Source organism: Erpetoichthys calabaricus, chromosome 14 (genome assembly GCF_900747795.2).
Source record: "Erpetoichthys calabaricus chromosome 14, fErpCal1.3, whole genome shotgun sequence".
NCBI classification, from domain to species: Eukaryota; Metazoa; Chordata; class Cladistia; order Polypteriformes; family Polypteridae; genus Erpetoichthys; species Erpetoichthys calabaricus.
The window spans coordinates 87070422-87093941 of record NC_041407.2 but is presented as its reverse complement, the minus strand read 5'-3'; the positions used below and the strand labels follow the sequence as shown (position 1 = coordinate 87093941).

At 37.8% G+C, this 23520-nt stretch overlaps 1 protein-coding gene across 3 annotated transcripts in view; it reads left to right on the top strand.

Moving 5' to 3' along the window:
* si:ch1073-358c10.1 (peptide methionine sulfoxide reductase MsrA) overlaps positions 1-23520 on the top strand; it is a 162865-nt gene that overhangs the window by 121560 nt on the left and 17785 nt on the right. For all 3 annotated transcript variants that reach the window (XM_051918870.1, XM_051918869.1, XM_028819111.2), the window contains one exon: positions 7469-7575. In XM_051918870.1, coding sequence (XP_051774830.1) covers positions 7469-7575 — 107 coding nt within the window. The remainder of the gene's footprint in view (positions 1-7468; positions 7576-23520) is intronic.

The following is a 23520-nucleotide window of genomic DNA, read 5'->3' as shown; positions in this document are numbered from 1 at the left end:
ACCCAAGTATTTAAAACTGTCCATCCGCTCCACCTGATTGGTGTTAATTCTGAGGGGATGATAGTGCCTGTGCTGTTTTCCCTCAAAGTCCACAATCAACTGCTTTGTCTTGCTGACATTCAGGGAAAGACTGTTGTCCTCACAACAGTGTGACAGACTCACCAGTTCATCTAGATAAGCCTGCTCATTGTTTTTAGAGATCAGGCCCACCACAGCTGTGTCATCAACAAAGTTGGCAGTGATTGTAGGTTCATATGCTGCCTTGCAGTCATATGTAGAGGGACTATAGCAGAGGAATCAGAACCCAGCCCTGCGGAGCCCCTGTGTTGCATATGAATGATGACGAAGTGTGGCTGTCCACTCAAACCACCTAGGGTCTACCTGTCAAGAAGTTAAAAACCTATCTGCACAGTGAAATGTTCAGAAGCAGGTTCCTGAGCTTGGTGATGAGGTTAGAAGGGCTGAACTATAATCAATCAATGAACTTTACCATTCACAAAATAATTCCCTCTCCTGTGGTCCAGGTAGGTCAGTACTTAATGTAGGATCAAGGTGATGGCGGTATCCTTTGATCTATTGGAAAATATGCAGACCATAATGGACTCAGCTCTTTTGGCAGTGAATTGCAGATCTGTGTCTTGATTAGGCTGTCCAAACACTTAATTGCTGTAGGTGTTAGTGTAAAGGGATGGTAGTCAGTCAGACAGGCTGGATTTGACTTCTTAGGTAAAGGACAATGGTGGATCTTTTAAAGCTTGTTGGTATGATGGATTGGGTTAAAAAGAGATTAAATATGGTGTAATCTGATTTGGCACAGATCTTGAAAACAAGTCCTGGAATGACATCTTGACCTGCTGCCCTTCTGGTCTACACTTTCCTGAAAGCTCCCCTTATGTCATGTTCTGACAACCTGAGTACTGTTTCCTTGCTGGGCAAAGCTTCCAACTCAGATGTGTCGTGCTTTGTACATCTTGTTCCTTTTCCTGTCGTGGTGTTAGCAGCATTTGCATCGAAGCGTGCAAAGAAATTATTAAATTCATCTGCCAGAGAGATGCCGATGCTCGCTGTGGTAGGGGCAGTTGCTTTATAGTCCATTATTGTCTGTAGACCTTGCCACATCCACCTAGGAATGGACTTCTAAAACTCCTCATTAATGGTAGATAGGGTGGCATTTGAACCCAGGACTCTAGGGTGCTGATGTGGCAGTGATAACAGCTGCACCACTATGCTGCCCAGATAACTGCATAAAAATCCTATCCATCTGTCTTTGTATCTCTATTTATATTTTATGAATTCTATGAAAATAAATTGTAGTGTTCCTGTTAAATATGTAATGAAGTACTGTTCACACTAGCCTCATATGGAAACAGTAAATTTCACTGTGTTGCCAAGTAATTCATTTAATTTCAGCCTCTTGAATCATGTCATTTTTGTATAGCACTGCATTTCTTTGCAGCATTTGGCATGCATTTCAATGCTGATGACATCACCAGGAGACATAAAGTAGGTCAGGCTGTGATTGCCTTCTCTGCTTTTTTATTTTTCGTATACGATTCTCCAGCATGAATACAAAACCACCGATCCCTCTCACAATTCAATGAATTTATATAGTAACTGAAACTCTTGGAGGATTTCCATGTTAATATGTATCAGTCTGCACACATTTCCATAACTTTCACCTGCGTATCAGATAGTGCAGTGCTTTCTAGCCATATTTACCCTACTAATCATTTTATTTTTGTAATTCAGTGAATGGGCGCTAGTACTGGATCGGAAGCTTATTAAGCTGGGGCAGAAGATGAGCCCCCACAAACAAGTTCTGAAAGACGGTCTTTTTTGTATCTCTATTTATATTTTATGAATTCTATGAAAATAAATTGTAGTGTTCCTGTTAAATATGTAAATATGTGAATTTCCTCTTGGGATTAATAAAGTATCTATCTATCTATCTATCTATCTATCTATCTATCTATCTATCTATCTATCTATCTATCTATCTATCTATCTATCTATCTATCTATCTATCTATCTTTTTTCTGTTGTTTTTATGTACTTCAACAATATTTACCAGTAGGTGGCATCATGGAGTGTAACCTGTAGGAAGTGATGTCATTTTGGAAGCACACAAGATGATGTGGAGCAAGCACTGCTTCGCAGGCAGACTTCTTCTACAAAGGCAGCAAACATGTAGAATATACATTTAAAATGATTTATACAATAGAAATGCAATTAACTAGTGAAAAGGAGCTTCGTTGATGCATGCTGCATGACATACATAGGACATGCTAGCATGACAGCTTAATTTACAGTATATTGATCCTGATATTTAATAACTGTTCAGTTAACATTTAGAGTCAAATATATTAATTGGTAAATAAGTAAATATGATTGGAATTACATTTTAGCTAAACGGCATGTTCATATGGTTTCATCCATCCTTCAATCTTTGTTATGATTAATATTTTATTTAATTTTTCCTGTCTTTCTGTGTAACGTGTGAGTCTCTGCCTTGCACCCCAAAACACGAGGTTGAGTCTCAGTACTTTAGCAAAACCAACTTTATTCCCCTTGAAACAGGAACAGCATGGTTATTTATTATAGCAGGATCTACCATCTCCTATACACAGACACAGCAATCAGGCAGGGTCGTGGCTAGGTTAGTGGCCAAGTAATGCTGTTCCCTACATTTATAATGTTCCTTGCATCACCGATCGATGGCAAGCGCTTATAGCGTGACTGGATTCAACTCGGATCTGCTTCAGCTGCGAGCTGCTGCAGCGTTGGGAGCCCGCGGTTGCCCCAGCAACTGATAAACTGTCTTCCACAGACGCGACGATCGCGCTTCGGGACCCTCTTCGGCGTGTCATCCCATTGGGGGGGAGTCCCAAAAGAGTTTATAAACCTTACACTGTTTATCCCAAAAGAATAATCTTGTCACCTTTTCCAGGATTTTTTCACTTTGTAGAATCCATTACTTATATATCTGAAACTAATTCATTAAAAAAGCAAAGTTTTTTTTTTTTAATCATCTTTTAGGTGCCATTTTGTTAGATAAAAAACACTGCCATTTTGTGGAGTCCATGCTGCTCATTGCCATGGAAATTTATTTCTTGATGCACTGCGATTGTATGGCGATGGCGTCATCATACATAATGGAATATAAAAGTCATCTCGTGCAGAACCAGCTCATCTGAGATTGGATAAACTTAGTGATTCTCATGACATTCCTTTTGTGATTCAAGTCATCTGAAATGTAGCAATGAACTGTTGACTTTAATTTTTAGTTAGCATTCTGGGTTTGTCGACTTTCTTTTTGTCTTAGACGTTCTCTGACATTTTTTGACAACATTCTTTCTCCAGGTCCTCTCATTAAAAATGTCCTGACTTCCATTTTTCACTCATTACAAGCCAGTTCAGAGTCATAAGAGCAGTAAAAGACAAGCTGTTTAACAAGCAAAGGATCGTGATCAGAGGACTAATAGAGAGAGATCATCACACCTAAAATGTAATCCCAAACTATTATCAAAAATGTAAGGCAAAAGTCAGTAAACAAGAAGAGATTAATGAAAGTAAATGTGCAAAGTTATTAATTGTTATCCATAACACTCTGGTGAATATAGTCCTGACATTGCAATCTTTATACCATTGTGTCAATTACATAATTCGCGCAAACTCCTGGATTGCTGTTTGTAGCAACCACAGACACAAAATGGCTGCCACAACATAAAATGGTGATGACTGGCCATAAACAATAGTAAGCATGAACCATTTAAAAATAAGTAATATACATATGCAAATGAATAAAATATAAATACAAGGAGAAAAAAATGTTGAATCCACTGACAGGTACCAGCCCTGGAAAGACTGCCATGGTATTTCACACTTGGAAAAGTTGTGTGTGTTATCACATTGATATCTCCATTTGGCAGGGTGCAAATTATATGTTGGCTTTTTTAGGTGCTCAGCCCTAATCATTTTAAGAGTGGGAGTTGAACAGATTTTGTGACTGAATAAAAAAGATTGTTGAGCTGTTGTCATCAAAGAGTGACCTCATTTTCTTGTTACTTTCAGCACTTTTCACATTATAAAAGTGCCAGTCTGCAACTTGCCATTCTCACTGACGGGTAATGAATGTCTAGCAATACTTTCTAATAACAGGGACATGGCTGCCATCACCTTCATAGGTAATGTATATATAGAAATACTATATAAAATACATTACCTTATGTAATGTAATTTAAATATGTTTCTATGTAAACACTGGACAATTCCATTTTTTTTCCTTAACTATACTATATTTTCAGTAATTTCCAGAAGCACTAATTATTCACTTTGCTTGACAAGCCAAAAAAAAAAAAAAAAAACCTGACCTGAAAGGTGGCTTACAAGGGCAGATCGGTCCTTTAGTGAGGAAAGGCTGGCAGCAATTCCTTGGCAGGTGTCACAGTTGATCAGGTCCTACTTCTTCTTCAAGAACTGATCTTTCAGAGAAAATCAATGTAGGAACTACTTGTGCCTGATGGTGTCATGGAATGCAGCACAGAACAATTCAGTTCAAAGTGGTAGAATGATAAAACTAACTGTTTCGATGTAAAAACAGATTTTAGTATAAATACATTTTTCACATGCTAAACTCACACATTTAATAGATGGAGTCAAATAGAGGAATGAAATAACTGAAATAATATGCTGTTTCTAGTCTAGGGCTGGCATTTTCTCTGGCAGATGTTCTTTCCCCTTTCCTGCTTAGATTTGGAACAAAAACTTGTTTATCTTGTGTCACAAACTCGACAAAGAGCCATAGCAAGGTTTGGGGCAGCCACCCGTATATTGTTTCCTGGTTGCAAAATTGAATAAATTGGTGTACTGAAGTGTGCAGATTAGAGTCCTGAACAGAACAAATGGTGTAGAGGAAAGGTGGCGGCTTTTAAAGGCCAGTATAGGAAGCGACCTTAAAAGGGGTCGGAACTGGAATGGTCTTCGTCCATAGGCTTGGGCCCGGAAGTGACATCAAAGGGGTTGGAACCAGAATTAATGTCATCAGGGCCAGGCGGAATTTCCTGTGAACCGTCTGCAGAAAGGCGAGAAAAAGAGTCTGTGCATTCGGCTACCTCCTGGTCTGGTTCAGAATTACTCTAATTCAAGCCCTTTAGCTGCCTCCCATGCTCAAGTGTGTGACACTTGTTACCAAGCTAAATTTGTTTTGAATGAATAATGGAATCAGGAAAAGCAACAAAATATATAAACTAGCTGTGGTCGAAACTGCTTTGAGTCACTGATAAAAAGTTTAATATAAGCCAGGTCTGTTCGATTACTGATGCCATTTGCTTTCTTAGAAAGGTGGAAAGACCCATGTGAGAGGAAAGCCTGCCACCAAAGGATAGGAAAGGGGACTACTGTGTGACTGCCACAGTCCAGTAAAGGAATTAAAAAAAGAACTAGAGGGGGCCACATTACCCTTACATGGTGGGAAGGTAGTGACAGAATAGAATGTAAAGTATTTCATGACCATAAGTGGTGAACTGTAAGTGCCAAACTAACACAATCTTCAGAAACAAGGGAAGCATTCTAGACAAAGCCCAAATAGGGCCCATATGAGGAAGACCTTGGACACCTAGAGATGGGCCAACCCTCACTTTCTCAATAGGGGGCCTATGTGGGTTAGCCCAAATTTATATATACTTGGGCCAGCCCATGTGGGGTTCATAAGGTAAACCATATGCATATCCTGGGACACCCATAATAGTAGAAGTGCTGATTGCCAGGCTAGGCTCTACTTGCTTATAGTCTCTCAGAGCCAGATGTGATACTCAAAGAAAAACAAAGATCTGAGGAACACTCACTAAAAAGTCTGTAGTGAAAATCCACCACAGAAAAGGCTCTGCTCTCAGGCTTTCTTCCTAAAACCCCACTCCTAATTTCCTTCAGTCCATGCATTTGAAATGTCAGGGTTGCAGTGTGTGATAGATAGATAGATAGATAGATAGATAGATAGATAGATAGATAGATAGATAGATAGATAGATAGATAGATAGATAGATAGATAGATAGATAGATAGATAGATAGATTATTTGTCCCCAGAAGCTCTATAAATACATAAATAGGCAGATAAGTAAATAACTAAAGAAATATACACACACTTTGGCCTGAACAAAGTAGTAAATTAAAAAGAATGAAAATTTCTGACTATCATAGTTTCTATTAGACAAATATGTAAAGTATCTATGGATAGTCTGTGACAGAGCAAAAGAATATATATATATATATATATATATATATATATATATATATATATATATATATATATATATATATATATATATATAATCAGATCGTGATTCAGACTACAAATGCTATGAATATATATATATATATATATATATATATATATATATATATATATATACACACTAGAGATCTTTAATTAAATAGTAAATGACGTATGCAGAATTTGTGAGAAATGCTTCCATACAGTAAATGTACCCTTGTCTTTTTGTGTAAGTGGCATACAGAATTTCTATGCAAATTCAATTTTACGCAAATAGTTTTGCTCATTTCTAACTGTTAATATTTGTCCTTCTCAATTTCTTTAAATTAATTTAATTACATAAGAAATCTCTCTTAAACGATAAAGATAACTATAAACTAATGAAGATGACTGTTAAGATTATGTTATGAGATTTCTCCTTGCATATGTTCAAAACAGACTTACTCATACTCAGTCAGACTGATACAAAGTAGCATCTTATAAGCCACATATTTTTAGAATTAATATTTGTTTTTGTTAAATGGAAAAAAGTCTTTGTTTCAGTTTGTAAAAGTACATCAGAGTAGCTTCTAGAACTTAAATTGTTGAATTCTAAAGGTATCTTTACATTTGGTAACTCTGTTTATTAGTGATTAATTACACAGAACGAAGCAAAATTTGAATTTGATGAAATATCAGGTTTTTGATGTCCTGTATAATTGCTGAACTTGGTGTCATATTGTTTTATGGTAATTGGTGAGGAACATTAACTGTTGTGTATGTGAAATTGGCTTTGTACCTACAGTAGGATCAAAACTTTGGAGGGCAACACGTTAGCCAAGACTGGTTACCAAGATTAAAAATCATTTTACGTGAATATCATGTAATCTTCAAAACAGTAGGAAACAGTGAAAAATAAAAAAAGACTTCAGTTGTCGTTCATTGCCCTGCAGATGCAGGGTGCAGGTGTCTGAGAATTACAATCAGAAATGATGCTCTTATTATCTTTGACACTGTATATTATAGGCCATCTTTGAAGTCAGTTACTGTGTCTCTATGTTTGATCTTTTGTGTCTTGCTGTAGATGCAATTTTTATTTCTAGGTTGAGGCCAAACAGCAGAATGAAATGATCTTAATATGGAATTTGCTGTGTGCTGATAAAAATGGCATTTGCGGTATTGGTTAAAAAGTATAAACTTTTTGGAATTTGTTGTTTCAGGTATGAGGCAGGGTCAAGACGTGGGAACACAGTATCGATCTGTTATTTATACCTACATACCTTACCAGCTGGAAATGGCCCTGAAAAGCAAAGAAGTGTACCAAAAGGTAAGTGCTTCTTGTGAAGTGGCTTCATTCAACAGCACATATATAGTGTGAAACAAGAAACAGACACACAAAACGGTTTGGGGTACATCCATTACCCTGCATAATGAAAATAAATCAAAAAGGAAAATGATCTTTTTACAAAGATGAGGTTGATATCTTTTTGGACAGGAGTCTGATATTGAACTCTCTCAAAGATGGCCAAGTTGCTGGTCATATGGGTTCCAGGCAGGAAGGGGCGGGTCCAGGAGGTTGGACGATGGAAATGATGTCATTGGTGGAACAGCTGTCAATCTTCCATTTTGCAGAGGGAGGAAGAGAGAGATGGCTTTAGCACGCAGAGCCAAACCCCTGGTTCAGTGCAAAACTACCATCCGCAGAGCCTTTAAGCTGTCTCCCAAATGCACACGTGTGACAATAGCTTATGAAGTGTTTTATTTTAGAGTCAGTTTATTTAGATTGTAACAAAGAAGAATGTAATTTTTCATGCCACTGTGTGTAGCCCTGTTGTTTTGTGGCCCCAAAGGTTCTGGGATCAATTCGTGGCTAGGTAAACTCACCGGCTACTCTATGTAAACTCCAGTTCTCAAATTACAAAAACATACACTGCCATGAAAAATATTTTCCCTCTCCCTGACTTTCTCATTTTTTGATTATTCATAATGCTTTATTGTTTCTGATCACTGAACAAATTTAGTATAATACAAAAGACAACCTGAGTAAGCACAATACACAGATTTAAAATGATCTTTTAATTCATGGAAAGAAAAAAGTTCACAAACTATGAGATAGTGAACGGCCCTATACATTTGAAGTGTTTCCGTGTTCTGTGCAATGATAGTGTCAAATCCGTAGTCGCTGTCATGATGAGCTCCAGTCTAGTCCCAGCACTACCCCATCATGAAAAGAAAAACTGATTCAGACAATGAATAATTGGAGAATGGCATGTTAGCATTGTTAAAGCTCACAAACATACCTGATTAAGAGAAGGAAAAAGTATGTAACATGGACACACAAGAAACCTTAATTACAAAACACATGAAATGATTATTCAGTAATTGAATGTTTCTTTCTTCTGATCTGTTTTCTTTGGTTTTTTTGAAGTGATCATAAAAGTGCCATATTTTTTTCATTTATTGTTTTACCCATGCCCAAGTTTGTACTCTTTTAGCTGTCTATCTAGAAGGCTGTCATGTTCTTCTACATAAGGCGTGAAGTCTGGATTAAGCACCAGACACTCAGGATACAGAAGCAGAAAGCTGCCTTTTCTGCAAGTGGTAACAACTATAGTCAAGTAGCAATGAGAAACATCCAGAATTTATTTTTTAAAAAAGACCACAGACATTCTTTATTTATGTGTTATTTATCCATGCATTCCATGGATCCCTGTGTCTCTTCAGAGAATCCTTGGGTACCACTGGTTTGTGTAGAATGAGTGGTTTCTCATGGTGTCTCGAATGAGGCACATTACCTGTATTACAAGGGAGCCATCAATTACGGCACTACGGCCATGTGGTGCCATTCCCAGAGGGTATTCCGGCTGAGAACCGAAGCAGCTGGACCAGGCCAAGGGAAAGCCCATGTAACACCTGGATGCGGCAGATACATGGTAATTTCCAGAAAGTGGGCCTGGACTGCGTGTCTGCCTGGGGGATTACCAAGTGGGATGTCAGGGCAGGTTGGGGAGCATGCACTGGTATAACATGTCGTGACGACGTGCTGTACCACTGCATGCTCCCCAACCTGCCCTGACATCCATTTTCTAACACACTTATCCACTACAGGTATGGGCACGGGCACATTTAAGTGCACACCTACCTGTGTTCACCTGTGCCATTTTAGAATCATCAATTAACCTACTGAAAGTGAGTGGAGCACTTGAAAATAAAGCCATGCAGACACGTGAAGAATGTTCACACTTCACCGACTGTGCCTGGTTACAATGCCAGGACTCTAAAGTTCTCCATCATGCTACCTCACACTTAGTATCACATATTTTGTAATTCTGTATTGCTTCCAGTGAGAACAAAAAATGATGTGGGCTTGCTTGTTTACAAAGACCATAAATTGATAAAGGCACTTATTTTGGGCAGATGCTTAATAATGTTTGAATAATTATGAATATCATTGGTAGGTATCCAGTGACACAGATGGCGACTTGAACATGCAACCACAGCATAGTCTTTGTAAACAATAAAGGAGGTGAAAAGTGAGAGATCTAAACAAATTCACAACATAAAATGGAAAACAGTACCTCATTTACTTAATAGAAGAGGGGAAAATGGACATTTTATTTATCACAGTCTGGTGCTTCTGTAACAACAATATACTGGGAAAACAAAGTCCTGCGTAGACTGAGATAAAGCACCAATTATGTCATCAATGTGCCACCTGAATTTTAAAACATGCACGCAATATCCAATATTGTAGTAGTGTGACTTAGAGATTATTGGTTAAAGTTGTTACAGCAGGAAACAATACTGACACACATTAAAAAATGTAAAAAAAAAATGCAGTTCTAACAGGGAGGGGTGTTTCTAGGTTAATACAATGCATTGTAATTGTATGTTTTATACGGTTAAATGAAGTGGATTCAGAAAGTATTCAAACAACTTCACCTTCTGCACATGTTATTGTGTTGTAGGTTTCATTTACAGCTCCTCTCAAGCTCTGTTAGATAGGATGGGTATCATCTCTCAACTGCCATCTTCTGGTCTTTCTACAAATTTTCTGTGGGCTTTAAGTTCGGGCTTTGGCTGGGACACTCAAGGACAGTCAGAGACTTGTCCCAAAGCCACTCCAGTATTGTCTTCATTATATGATTTGGGACATTGTTGTGCTTAAAGATGAACTGTCACGCCAGTACGAAGTCACGTGCACTCCAGAGCAGGTTCTCTTCAAGGACACCTCAGTATTTGGCTGCATTTATTCTTCCATGATTTCTGACTAGTGACCCTGTCCTGCTGCTGAGACGCACCACATAGTATGATGCTACTACCACCATCCTTCACAGTAGGGATGGTATTAGGCAGGTGATGAGCAGACATAGTGCTTGGAGTTCTGCCCAAACAATTCAGTTTTGGTCTCATCAGACCAGAGCTTCCTCTTTTTTTCTCAGAGTCCTTTTAATGCTGCATGGCAAGAGTCCCTTCCATCGATCCATTCTACCATAAACTTCTAATTGATGGAGTACTGCTGAGATCGGTTAGGTTCTCCCATTTCAGCAAAGGACTTCTGAAGTTCTGTTAGAGTGACAGTTGACAGCCCTTCTTGCCTGGTGGCAAGACTGGACTGGATGATCCACTCTGGGAAGAGTCCTGGTGGTTCCTATGTGCTTCTTTTTTTTAAAGCATTTTATTGAACTTATTAAAAGAAAGTAACATTCCATACAAGCAAGTCAAATTTTACAAAAAAAAAAGTTCACATCAGATCAACCACCACCCATGAGAAAGAGAGCTAGACCAACAGAGCAAGACTTTAATAGTAGGAAAAATAAGTAAGTAAATACATAAATAAATTAAAATAATTAAAATAAATAAGGGAAGAGAATCCACTTCCTCAATTTAAATGCTTTTTCTAAAATGTTATTGATTAGATCCTGCCAGGTTTTTAAAAAGTTTTATACAGATCCTCTAAGTGAGAATTTGCTTTTTTTCCAATATCAAATACCATAGAGCATCAGTTATCCTCTGACTTAAGAGAGGTGAGTTAGGATTCTTCCAGTTGAGCAAGATAAGTCTACGTGCCAACAGTGTAGTAAAGGCAATTGCAGTTTGTTTGTCCTTCTTCACTTTAAGCCCCTCTGGGAGTCCACCAAACACAACTGTTAGTGCATTAGGAGGGATTGTGACACCAAAGTTGTCTGAAAGGCATTTAAAGATTTTGGTCCAGAATGATGTTAATTTGATGCAGGCCCAAAACATGTGGCCTAGTGAGGCTAGGGCTCGATTGCAATGTTTGCAGGTTGGATCTTGCCTTGGAAACATTTTGGACAATTTTAAATGAGACAGATTTGCTTGATATATAATTATAAGTTGAATAATTGTATGCTTTGTGCATATGGAGCCCGAGTGAATTCTGTGCATTGCTGCCCACGGGTCTGTATCGAAGGAGTGACACTTCATAGGAGTGACATAACAAAGGAGTGACATAAATACTGTATTAAAGGAGTGACATTTTATTGGAGTCACACAAATGAAAGTATGCTCGCCAAAAAAATCATTGTTGCCTCACCTACCACTTGAATGGCTGGTTGAATCGTTGTCGCTCCTTTGAAATTTATATCTGAGGTTTCTCTCCTTTGTTATGTCACTCCTATGACATGTCACTCCTTTGAATAGGACCACTGCCTACCACTCCTTTTCTGAAATGTTGAGTAAGAAATCCTTTTCCCACTGTACTCTGGGATCTTTGAAAGGGAGGGACTTTAAATTTTTTTTTATATTGTAGAAATGCTGTCTGAGTCCTTATGACTGATCGATATTTTTTGCGGAATAGAAATAGATGCGAGGTGAGCAAAATTGGGCAGGTTTTGTTTAGCAAAGTTTCTAATTAGGATGTAGTGAAAGAAATGTTTTGCTGGAAAGTTAAATTTGGAGTGTAATTGTTCATAGGATGCAAAGACATTGTCTATGTACAGATCTCTAAGTAATTTAATCCTGAATGTTTTCCAGACATTAAAAACTGTGTACATTTGAGAGGGTGGAAAAAGGTGGTTGTCATGCAAAGGTGCCACAGATAAAAGCTTCTCTTTCTTGAAATTCGTCCTACATTTTCCTACATTCTTCCATATTCTGAGTGAATGAAGCACAATTGGGTTGTTAGTATATTGGCAATGACTTGTATTTATTAGTATATACAGCAAGGAATATAGTCAAGTGCTTCTATTTCACAACTGTGCTACTTGGAACAATCAAAGATTTACAAATGGTTTTATACCTTTGCCTTCATCTGTTTCTCTTCATAAAATGATCATGGAGGTCTACAGGGAGTTCCATGAACTTCATGGATTAGCTTTCGTTCTGACATGCAATGTGAATTGTGGAACCTCACATGCACAGGTGTGTGCCTTTCTAAATGATTTCAAATTTTTAATTTACCACTGGTGGACTGCCCCTAAGTTCTAGTCACATCTCAAGATTAATTAAAGCAAACAGGATGTACCTGACCACAATTTGGAGTGTCACAGCAAAGGGTCTAAATATTTATATGAATGAGACATTTCAGTTCTTAATGTTTAATGAATTTGCAAACCTTTCTGAAAATGCATTTTTGGTTTGTCATCATGGGTTATTAAATGTAGATTGATGGGCAAACGTGGCAAATTTATCCATTTATCCAATAAAGTGTGCAGAACATGAATGAGTCTGAAGACTTCCTGAATTTACTGTAAGATGTTTGCTTTTAAAAAGCTAAAATCCACCTTCATTTTCAGTATCCTTCTCTTCTCAATCTGTTTCATACATTCATACATTATTACCATTCTCCAACTTGCTTAACACAATGCACGGCCATTGAGGACTGCAGCAGCACTGGGTTCAAAGCGGTTAACAACTCCCTACAGGGCACCAGTCTTAACATTAACATTAACCACTCTAACGTTAAGAATCAAATACTTTTATATCTTAAGTATCATTTGTGCATTGCCCAAAGATAAGCTTACTACTGTATATATGTGAGTTCAATAATTAAAATATTATATGCCTGGTAAATACAACGCTCAAGCATGACTTCAAATTCTCCTGCAGTTATCCTTCAATCACATCTTTCTGCAATACTTCTATTCCAGGTTAGTTGTGAATACCAACCACAATAATATACAGGGCCCTCCATAATGTCTGAGACATAAGGCACATTTTTTCCTTGATTTTCCCCTTTGAGCCTCAGTTTAAAATTGCAAATCAGACAATGCAGACATTGTGATTAAAGTGCACATTACAGACTTTCCTTTAAGGGTATTTACATATATTTCAGTCACACCATGAAGAAAAGACAACAGTTTTTCTGTGTGAACCCCCCATTTAGGACACCATAATGTTTGGGACAGTTGACATCACATGTATTTGTGATTCCTCAGGTGGGTTTCATTGCTTCATAAGATACCCTTGGCTTGTCTCTACCCTTTGGAGTCTGTAATTATCATTGTTCAACATGAGGACAAGAGCTGTGACAGTGAAAGTCAAAGAAGCCATTATGAGGCTGAAAAACAAGAATAAAACCATTAAAGACCTAAATAAACTCTCTGCAATATCATGAAAAAGAAAAGAAAGAACACTCTGGTGAGCTCAGTAATTGCAAAGGGGCTGGGAGGCCAAGGAAAACCTCCACTGCTTATGACAGAAGAATCCTCACTATGGTAAAGAAACAGCCCCAAACGTCTGTCTGACAGACCAGACACAGTCCTCTGGGGGCCGATGTGGATGTGTCAGAGACGACTATCTGCAGAAGACTTCATGAACAGAAACACAGAGGACACACTTCAAGATGAAAACAACTAGTTAGCCATAAACACTGGATGGCCAGATTACAGTTTATGAAAAAGGACTTAAAAGAGCCTGCAGAATTCTGGAAAAAGGGTCTTGTGAAGAGACGAGACAAAGATGAACCTGCAACAGAATGATGGCAAAAGGCAAAGTGTGGAGATCAAAAGGAACTGCCTGAAATCCAAAGCAGACCACCTCATCTGTTAAACATGGTGCTGGGGGTATTATGGCTTGGGCAGGTATGGCTGCCACAGGTCCTGGCAATGAATTCTGAAGTGTAGAGAAATATCTGATCTGGTCAAGTTCTAGTCAATGCCTCCAAACTCACTGGGCGGCTTCATCCTACAACAAAATGTTGATCCAAACACACTGCTGAGGCAATATAGGAGTTTTCAAAGCTAAAAAAAATGAAAATTCTTGAAAGGCCAAGCCAATCACCTGATTTAAATCTAATTGAGAAGGGCTTCCATATGCTGAAGATAAAAGTTAAGGGGCAAGCCTCCTAAACAAGCAGGAGCTGAAGATGAGAGGCTTGACAGACCATCACCAGAGAAGATCCTTAGCACCTGGTGATGTCTATGAATCACATACTTTAAGCAGTCATTGCATGCAAAGGATATGCAACAAAGTCCTAAATATGACGGCTTTAATAGACCTGCCATTGCTGTGTCCCAGACATTATGGTGTCCTGAAATGGAGAGACCATGTAGATAAAGTGTCATTTCTACATGGTATGACCAAAATGTATGCAATTCCCATTAAAGTCTGCAATGTGCACTTTAATCACACCTGAATTGCTTGATTTGTAATTTTAAACTGTAGAACATAGGAGTAAATCAAGGAAAAATGTGTCTTTGTCCCAAACATTATGGAGGGCACTATAGGTTATGCCACACTTACGTTACACACATTGCCACAATAGCCCATTAGTTTGCACAACATCACTAGATCAATGAGACTATTCTATTTTATACTTTTTTTAGAACAAAGCACTCTTCCTGAGAGTTTATTATTAGCTGTTAATTCTCATCGCTCAGACACACGTCTTTATCCCCCTCCCGCTACGCCTTCATGATATATATATTCATATATTAGCATCACATGAATGGAAATGCCTAATTTTTAGCTCTACTCTGACCATGACAATGAATTCCCTTGGTAGCAGATTACCATGGAAGCAGTCTGTGTGCACACGTGCGTGCATGCAAAGGGTCAAAGGTTAGAGATAGATGCAGCTGTCATGTTGCCATGGCAATTAGAGCCTCACCCTACAGTGTTTCCCAAGAGAGAAGGTTTATGAGGTCAAATTGTATACCAGCTGCACCAACACAACATAAACATGTAATAAAGGTGAAAGGTTATAGTATGCTTCATATTTATCATAAAGCGCATAGCTTGTCTCCAACATATAGTTTCCTTTTCATGTGTTTCCTTTGTTTTGTTTTTTTTCTTTTGGTGACATCATGGTGACGGATCATTTCATAAAGTGTTACTATCGAATCCATTAAACATTGTTTGAATATTACCTGCCAAACCATGGTGTTTCAAAAGAATGGAATTCTCCAAAAAAGATGAAACATTTGCACTATAGTTAAGTCATTGTTATCTGCTGTAATAATTTTGTTGTTCATTTTCCATTTCATTTGTATGGATTAGAATTTGTTTGCTGTTAGTGCACAATCTTTTTTTTTTTTTTAATAAGTTTATGCCAAAAAATGTTTTATTTAAAATAGTGGCAGTGCTTCATATCTGCTTCATATCGTCCTTTACTTGTGCAAGATTTCACCTTGATGATTTCAAAAGGTGACACATTAATAATGAAATGACTGTAAAAATTTATTAGATAACAAATAATTAGACAGAACACTATAATAGTATTGGTTGGACCATCTAATAAGAGATTTTTGAGATTCTACTTACTTGAAAATTAAGAATGTAATTAATAGACTGAACCGAAGTTGACGTTAGTATGGAGATTTGCTTTGCTTTAATAAATTTCCTATTCATGTCCCAGTTTTGACTCATGCTTATGCCAATTAGATTCTAAAAAAAAAAAGTTAAGTAATTTGGTTAATTATTTTAAACCACCAAGACAAACTCACAATAGGACATTTTAAAATAAATTCAAGGTAGATATTCTAATCTACATCTGCAGCGCATCCACACAAGTATTGGATTGCCCTTTGTTACTTGATGTCTTCGGGAAACAATGCTTCCTATTCCAGCAAACAAGTTTCAAAAGACATGCATGTATTTGTAAGCAAGGTGGGCACAAATGAGACTTGCATTATTTGTCATGGAACTGCCATACTTCATTTTTCCCATGGAAACAGCAAGTGAGTTTAAGCCTGAGGCTTTGTGTTGATTTTAGAATTTTTCATTTTAGTTGGCTGGGCCATTTGTGTGTGTCTTATGCTCCCCGTTTTTGTCATTCTGCATTATACAGTATACTTATAGGCTAAGTGGGCATGATCATCATCTCGAACATCTGATGGGAAAGTTTATGAAAGCGCAGCTATTGCAAGATCCATTTGCCAGTTATTTAGGTCATGTTAAGTTGACAGAAGTATTTTCTTAGTTATGTTAAATGTTTGCCTATATATTAGTGCATAGTGTATGGGAGATTCTTATAAACCCCACAAGCTGAACTGAAATCTAACTATTTCTTGTCCCGCTGATTGCAGATTAGTCTTAGTTAGTGACCTGCCTTGCCGTGTGTAAGGCATGGAGGGCACATGGTTTCATACCGTGCCTTAACGTGCTCAGTGGTATGGGCAGAGCCTTACGTTTAGAACAGTGGTCCTCAATCATGGTCCTGGAGGGCCTCAGTGTCTACGGGTCTTCATTCCAGCCAGTGTCCTAATTAGAAGTCAGTCCTTGCTGATAATGATAGTTGGTTTTTATCTTTATGCCTTGTTAGTGCTTTCATTCATCAAATACAAATTTTAGTTACTTTGTAGATCAGAGGTCCTCAGTAAGTCCTGGAGATCTGCTATGGCTGCAGGTTTTCACTTTAAGCAATTTCTTAATTAGAACCCTTTTATTTATTACATTTTTTGGGCTTAATTTTAGTTCTTTTGCCTGTTACCATTCAGAACCCTTGATTGCCTATTTTAGATTTTAGCAGCTGAATTTAAGTTTTAATTGTTGCCTTTTTTCTTAATCAGACATTAGTTAATAATGAGACGCAGATAACCAATAAACCAGCAGTTCTCCCACTCACATGCTTACCATGAAGTATCTGTGATAAAAATGTTTAGAAATGAATGAGAGGGGAATTGGAAGGAACATTAAGTTTAAATCTATTCTGCTCCACAAAACACTTGGATAATGTTCTCACAGAAGGAAACTCTACAGTGCAATTAAAATTGCTCTTGGATGAATTCAAGCATTAACAAGCCAAACAATTCAATACCAAGTTTCATTATCAGCATGGACTGCTTTCTAATTATGAATCTAGTTGGAATAAAAACCTGCAGCCACTGCGGCCCTCCAGGACCGTGATTGAGGACCCCTGGTCCAGAATGTACTGAATGTGAAGTACAAAATAGAGAAATAGAGGAGGAGGAGGTTAGGAGCATGCGCTGATACAGCACATTGCCGCACCCACCACAAGACAAAACAACTCAGGATCCCAAGTTAGGACCCAAGTGCTGTCATGCAGCGGGTGACACTTCAGCGCCACACTAGTTCAGATGGAATGGAACAGTGTGAGGTTTTTTATGATGGCTGGAGTGCCAATTCTGCCACCAACCCTCAAGTTTTCCCTGCAGGTTGGAGGACTTGCTTGCAGAGGTGCATTCAGGTTAACGTCATCAAACTTAATTGTAGAAACAACTGCAGTTTAACAAGTAACAACCTTTCTCTAATCTTGTGTGGACTGCTTGCTTTGAAATTTCAACAAACCTTTTTAAAACAAACTATTTCTGTCTGAGAGATTTTTTTTGGTACGTGTGTGGCTCATACTTGATCCTGCCTTACTCACCAGCAGCTACAGCTACAGTTGACTTTAAATTAGGACGTTGTTTAAGAAATGCAAAGCGACTATAAGCAATGACTGAAAAAAATGCCCATCAGCTTCTCCTTAAATGCCTAGGTGCTGTATGTTCCTGGTTGTGGAGCTCTGAGAGATATGAATGCCAAGTACTACTTTTTTCAATATTTTAATGGAACATTTTTTGTTATGTTGTACACATGTAGCTGACAAATGGCACACCCCCAGGTTTGGTTAACCGGATATACAATTTAAAGAGATTGTTATTTTCATGGGATTTGTTACATACTCTTTCAATTCTATGTTGCATCGCTTCTCCATGATCATAAATATACACCTGACCGAACTGTGGTTTCTTCAAAATTAAACTTGTTGTAGCTTTAATTGTTGTGGGACCACAGATTTTCATAACGTATGGTCTATTATTGTAAAAATCTACATTTTGAGCATTGAATGATACAAACGTGAAAAGATTATTGTAGATATTTTGGCTGTAGTGTTTGTGGATTTCACTTTCACCAAACAACAAATCTTTTAATTCTCATGGATAAGCCTCTTCATTGGGAGGCAACACTACTTTTCCCTGATGGCAACATGAATTAAACAACAACAACATTTATTTATATAGCACATTTTCATACAATAAAGTGCTTTACATAATGAAGAAAAGAAAAATAAAAGACAAAATAGGAAATTAAAATAAGACAACATTAGTTAACATAGAAAAAGAGTAAGGTCCGATGGCCAGGGGGGACAGAAAAAAAAAAAAAAAAACTCCAGACGGCTGGAGAAACAAATAAAATCTGCAGGGGTTCCAGGCCATGATGATAACGATGTAAAAGTCTCTGACTTAAACTTTAAAGCCTTACAATATCTACTGTACATACTTCTGACATATCACCTATGTCCATACATTCAATCTCTTTTTGCTGTTCCGTTATTTCACTGAGTAATAATTTCCATTTGTTTGTGCTAATGTGATCTTTACTTTCTTTTTTTTTTGATACTTTCGAATTTTACTACTTTCATATTCTTTAACTTGCTCTGCATGTGTATCGTGCCAAAGTTTTTGAACGTCTTTATGAAGTCTTTTATTTCGGACCTCGATTGGACCTACGAGGTTTACAGTTTTATTTGGTCCAGGTTGATTATTGCTTTCCTTGTTTTCAGAATTTGCAGATAGATTATTATTGTTCTGAGTGAGGCCACTGAACTAATCTGGTGTGACGTCAGAGTGAAATAAATAGGCAGCTATTATAATTTAGTAGACTAGGGGGCTTTGCTCCCTGCTCGCTTCGTTCACCAACCCTCAGGTGTGCGCTACGCCCTAGCCTCTTTGCGGTTCTGCCACTCGCATATGGGGATGCGGATGAACAATTTACACAGATCTTTACTTGCATTGGAATTGTTACATATGCATAATAGAACTATTTTACATTACAGCAAGTAATTAACCATATTAAAAATAGTAAAACATAATAATTTGAAAGTAAATTATGCTTCATGTTGCATTAGAGTTATTCATTGCGTAATACAATTTCGTTCTGTTTGGCTTTGAAATCAACACGCAAATTAAATAAAAGAACTTTTTCGAATGTTTGGCTCTGAGATTTGTTAATTGTCTTTAAAAAAGCTATTCTAACGGGAAACTGTAAACATTTCAATACGAATGGCATGTGAAGATCTCCTTTGTTGCCTAATGTTATCCGCGGGAGATGTACTACATTACCTTTCTTGGATTCATCCTTCTTTCTGTAGTAATTTATATGGTGGAAGACCGGATGGTGTTAACGATTGTAGATATTCTTCGGGATATTGTAAGTTGATGTTTTCAGCTTCCGCTCAATCACCACCAACTGTTTCAGCATAGTCTATTGGTACAGGTTTAACCCATTTGCCCTGTACCCGATCGACATTTTTGCTGTTAATTCGTCTGACTTCATCATTTCTCTGTGCTAGGATTGCCCGTGTACTCATTTTTTCTCTTGATAATCCTTTGTGATGAAATTCTTCAATAAGATCTGGACATAATACGTCTTCTTTAATTGGGAACTTAAAGTGAGGAAAACATTAAAATTTATAAGAGCTAAGTGTCTATCAAAAGCATTCACACGAATAAGAGGTGAGAGGACCATGTGCGTGGTTGAATATGGTTGAGAGGAGGGCGTGACTTGAAAAAATCTCATGACCAAAGTCTTGTCTTGCGGAACTTGAAAAAATCAATTGAAAAAAGTCTTGTCTCGTTGCAGGAGAGATTTAGAATGTGTATTTATTGTTTAAAACAATTAGACCAGTACTAAACTTGGATAACTTTAATATGGTGTAAAACATCGTTAAACTCATGATTTAATTATCTTTGTTATTAATAACTAGTGAAACACATGGACCCATGACCCTAATATAAAAAGGCAGATAAAAAACAAGTAAAAAATAAGGAGCTTTTGATACTTCTTTTGTTTTCTAAATAGTAACTTTGTTCTGGTCCTGTAAAAGTTAAAAAGTATTTTATTTTGTTCTGGTCCTGTAAAAGTTAAAATGTATTTTATTACTTCTGGTGGCTCATCTACAGCAAGCAGAACTTTTCTATTTTGGTGACACATTTCTTTGTTTTAAGAGCCGGAGAGGTGGCTATGAGGCTATTGCTGGCAGTAAGAAGGTTGCCAGTTTGAATCCCGTAAATGCCAGAAATGATTCCACTCCCTTGGTCCCTTGTGCAAGGCCTTTAATCTGCAGTTACTCCATCCTGGGTATGACGTTAACCTGCATCCAACCCTGCAAGAAGGTCCTCCAACTTAGATAAAGACTCAGGGGTTGGTTTCAGGATTGGCACTCCATTCGAACTAGTGTGGTGCTGTGGTGTCATCCATTGCACGACTGCACTCGGGTCCTCATTTGGGATCCCGAGTTGTTTTGTCTTTTGGTGGGTGCAGCAGCGTGCTGCTAATGTAATTAATTAATTATTATTATTATGAATTGTTATAAATTAATGTTGTTAATTGTTAATGTGCATGCTCCCAACCTCTTCCTCCCCTCTCTTTCTTTGTTTTCAACATAAAAAAAACAACAGTTTGACGTCGATCATGTTATTAATGTAACTTTGCTAAATAGTCGTCTTTCAGGAAACTTCAATGTAAGAATGTAAAAGCAATCCTTCATATGGTCAGAAGTTTCAACTATCTGATGATCATGTTGGTTGTAGTCGTGCTTTCTGTAAGCCTGAAAGTAGGCTAAAATCAAACATGAACCTCATTTTCTTGCATTTTAAAATTTGCCTTAATTTTGCAATAAATATTTATGCTTGTTTTTTTGGCAGAGGTATCAAATATTAAAATAAAAATGAACTTGGAAACCCATTTAACAAGTAAACTTTTAGTTCTCATTGGATAAACCCTATGTGAGTTTTGATGATGGTTTGTGCCTAACTAACTACACAGCAAGGGAACAGGCTCTTTTACTATTTTAAAAGGAAAAATCATGTAGACAATACTAAGGGGTGGAATTGTAGCTGAATTCCCACCTATTTCTGTTGTCAACCTAGAAATAGAATCAAATTGTTATTTTTGGTGATCTGTTTTCTTTTTTCTTGAGATATCAGATTGCCATCATGGGTCAAGGGAGATCTTTTAAAGACAAACCACTTAAAGGTTCTAAATATCAAGGTCATGTGAGGAAACAGTCAGTTGTAATGAGACGATAAATTGACATGTTACATCTCTGTATATATATAAAGTCTGATATCTGTCTGTCTGTATGTCTGTCTACTTTTCACAAGAGAACTACTTAACGAATTTAGATCGGGTTTTTTTCTATTTGCTTGAACATTCCAATTGATTTTCCGACTTCTCTCATTGCGCTAAGTATTATAGTTTGCTTGCGGTACCGATTTATTTGCGCAAATCTGAGAGAGACGCAGCAGACTGAGGGGAGGGAGGCATGGGCCCTCCTCACTCACGCTCCAGCCTTGGGGTGTTCCTTACCCCCACTTAACTAGCAAACGAAAGAACTACTTAATGGATTTAAATCATTTTATTTTTCTATAATTTGGTTGAACTTTCTGGTTGATTTTGCAACTTCTCTCATTGCGCTAAGAATCATAGTTCGCTTGCAGGAGCGATATATTCATGCTAATCCGTGACAGAGGCTGCGGGCCTAGTGGAGGGGGAAGCGTGACGTCGGGACTAAAGAGCCCTCCTCACTCATGCGCCAGCCTCCGTTCGAGTCGGTCTACCTCTGCGTTTTGGAGCGCATCTTGCCTCTGCTTGGCTAGCGATACGTGTTTGTTTATTGATTTTTAAAGTCTGTCCTGTTTCACTACTACGTTGGAGTAGCTGCGGGGGACAGCTAGTCTCTGTTACAAGTCTGTATCCCTTCCTATTTTTTTCTCTGTGCAGTTCTACATAATAGATCTTAGTAGTCAGATCTCTCTCACACGCATTTCATCTTTTCCAGGTTTTGATGAAGTAAAGTTATTTTTTTGAATCCATTAAAGAAATTCCATTCCAAAGCCCAGCTCAGTAGCCTTTACCCCACTACAGCTAAGTCCACATAGCAGCTTCAAGTAGCTATTTTATGCTAAGCCAAGCTGGGCTACTTGACGTCTAGAAATATAGTTTTGAAATGTGGATGGAGGTAAAATTAGAATCACTGCCCAGTTAACTTCCTGTTTGTCAGTTTTGCTTGTTTTCCTGGTATCTCGATGGGTTTCTCTGTGGCACTCAGGTTTTCCTCCCATATCCAATATACATGTTACGTGTGGGCTAATTGGTGGCTGTACATTTACCAGTGTGTGGGCATAAACTTGGCAAAGTTCTCTGTTGACACGGTGGCACTGCTGCCTTGCAATAAAGAGGCCAAGGTTCACATCCAAGTTGCTGCCTGAATGATGTTTGCAGGTTCTCCCCGTGTCCACATGGTATTTCCTCTGACAGTACAATTACTTGCAGGTTTGGTGAATTGGCATAGCTAAATTAGCCCTGTTGTGTGTGTTCACCTTGTAATGGACTGGCACCTTGTCCATGTGTTGTTCCTGCCTTGAGCCCAATGATTGCTGGGATAGGCTCTGGTAGCCGTTTTACACTGCCCTGGAAAAGTGGTTTATGAAAATGGATGGATGGACGATATATGAAATAAGATGGTTCAAAATTAGAAAGATGGACTTTATCTATCTATCTATCTATCTATCTATCTATCTATCTATCTATCTATCTATCTATCTATCTATCTATCTATCTATCTATCTAAACCCACATTTTGTAACAAAAGTGCTGGTCTGCTAACAGCAAGACTCCAAAGCTCTATGGTACTCCTGTAGGATCGCCTTAATGGTACATGTTTAACTGACAATTATTTTATGTCTAACAGCACTATAGCTGCATTTCTTTGATGTTTTTAAATATACAGCTACTAAAATTCATTGTGACACAGAGTACACATAATACAAGAAATTCCATAGTTCAAGTAACATCATTTTAA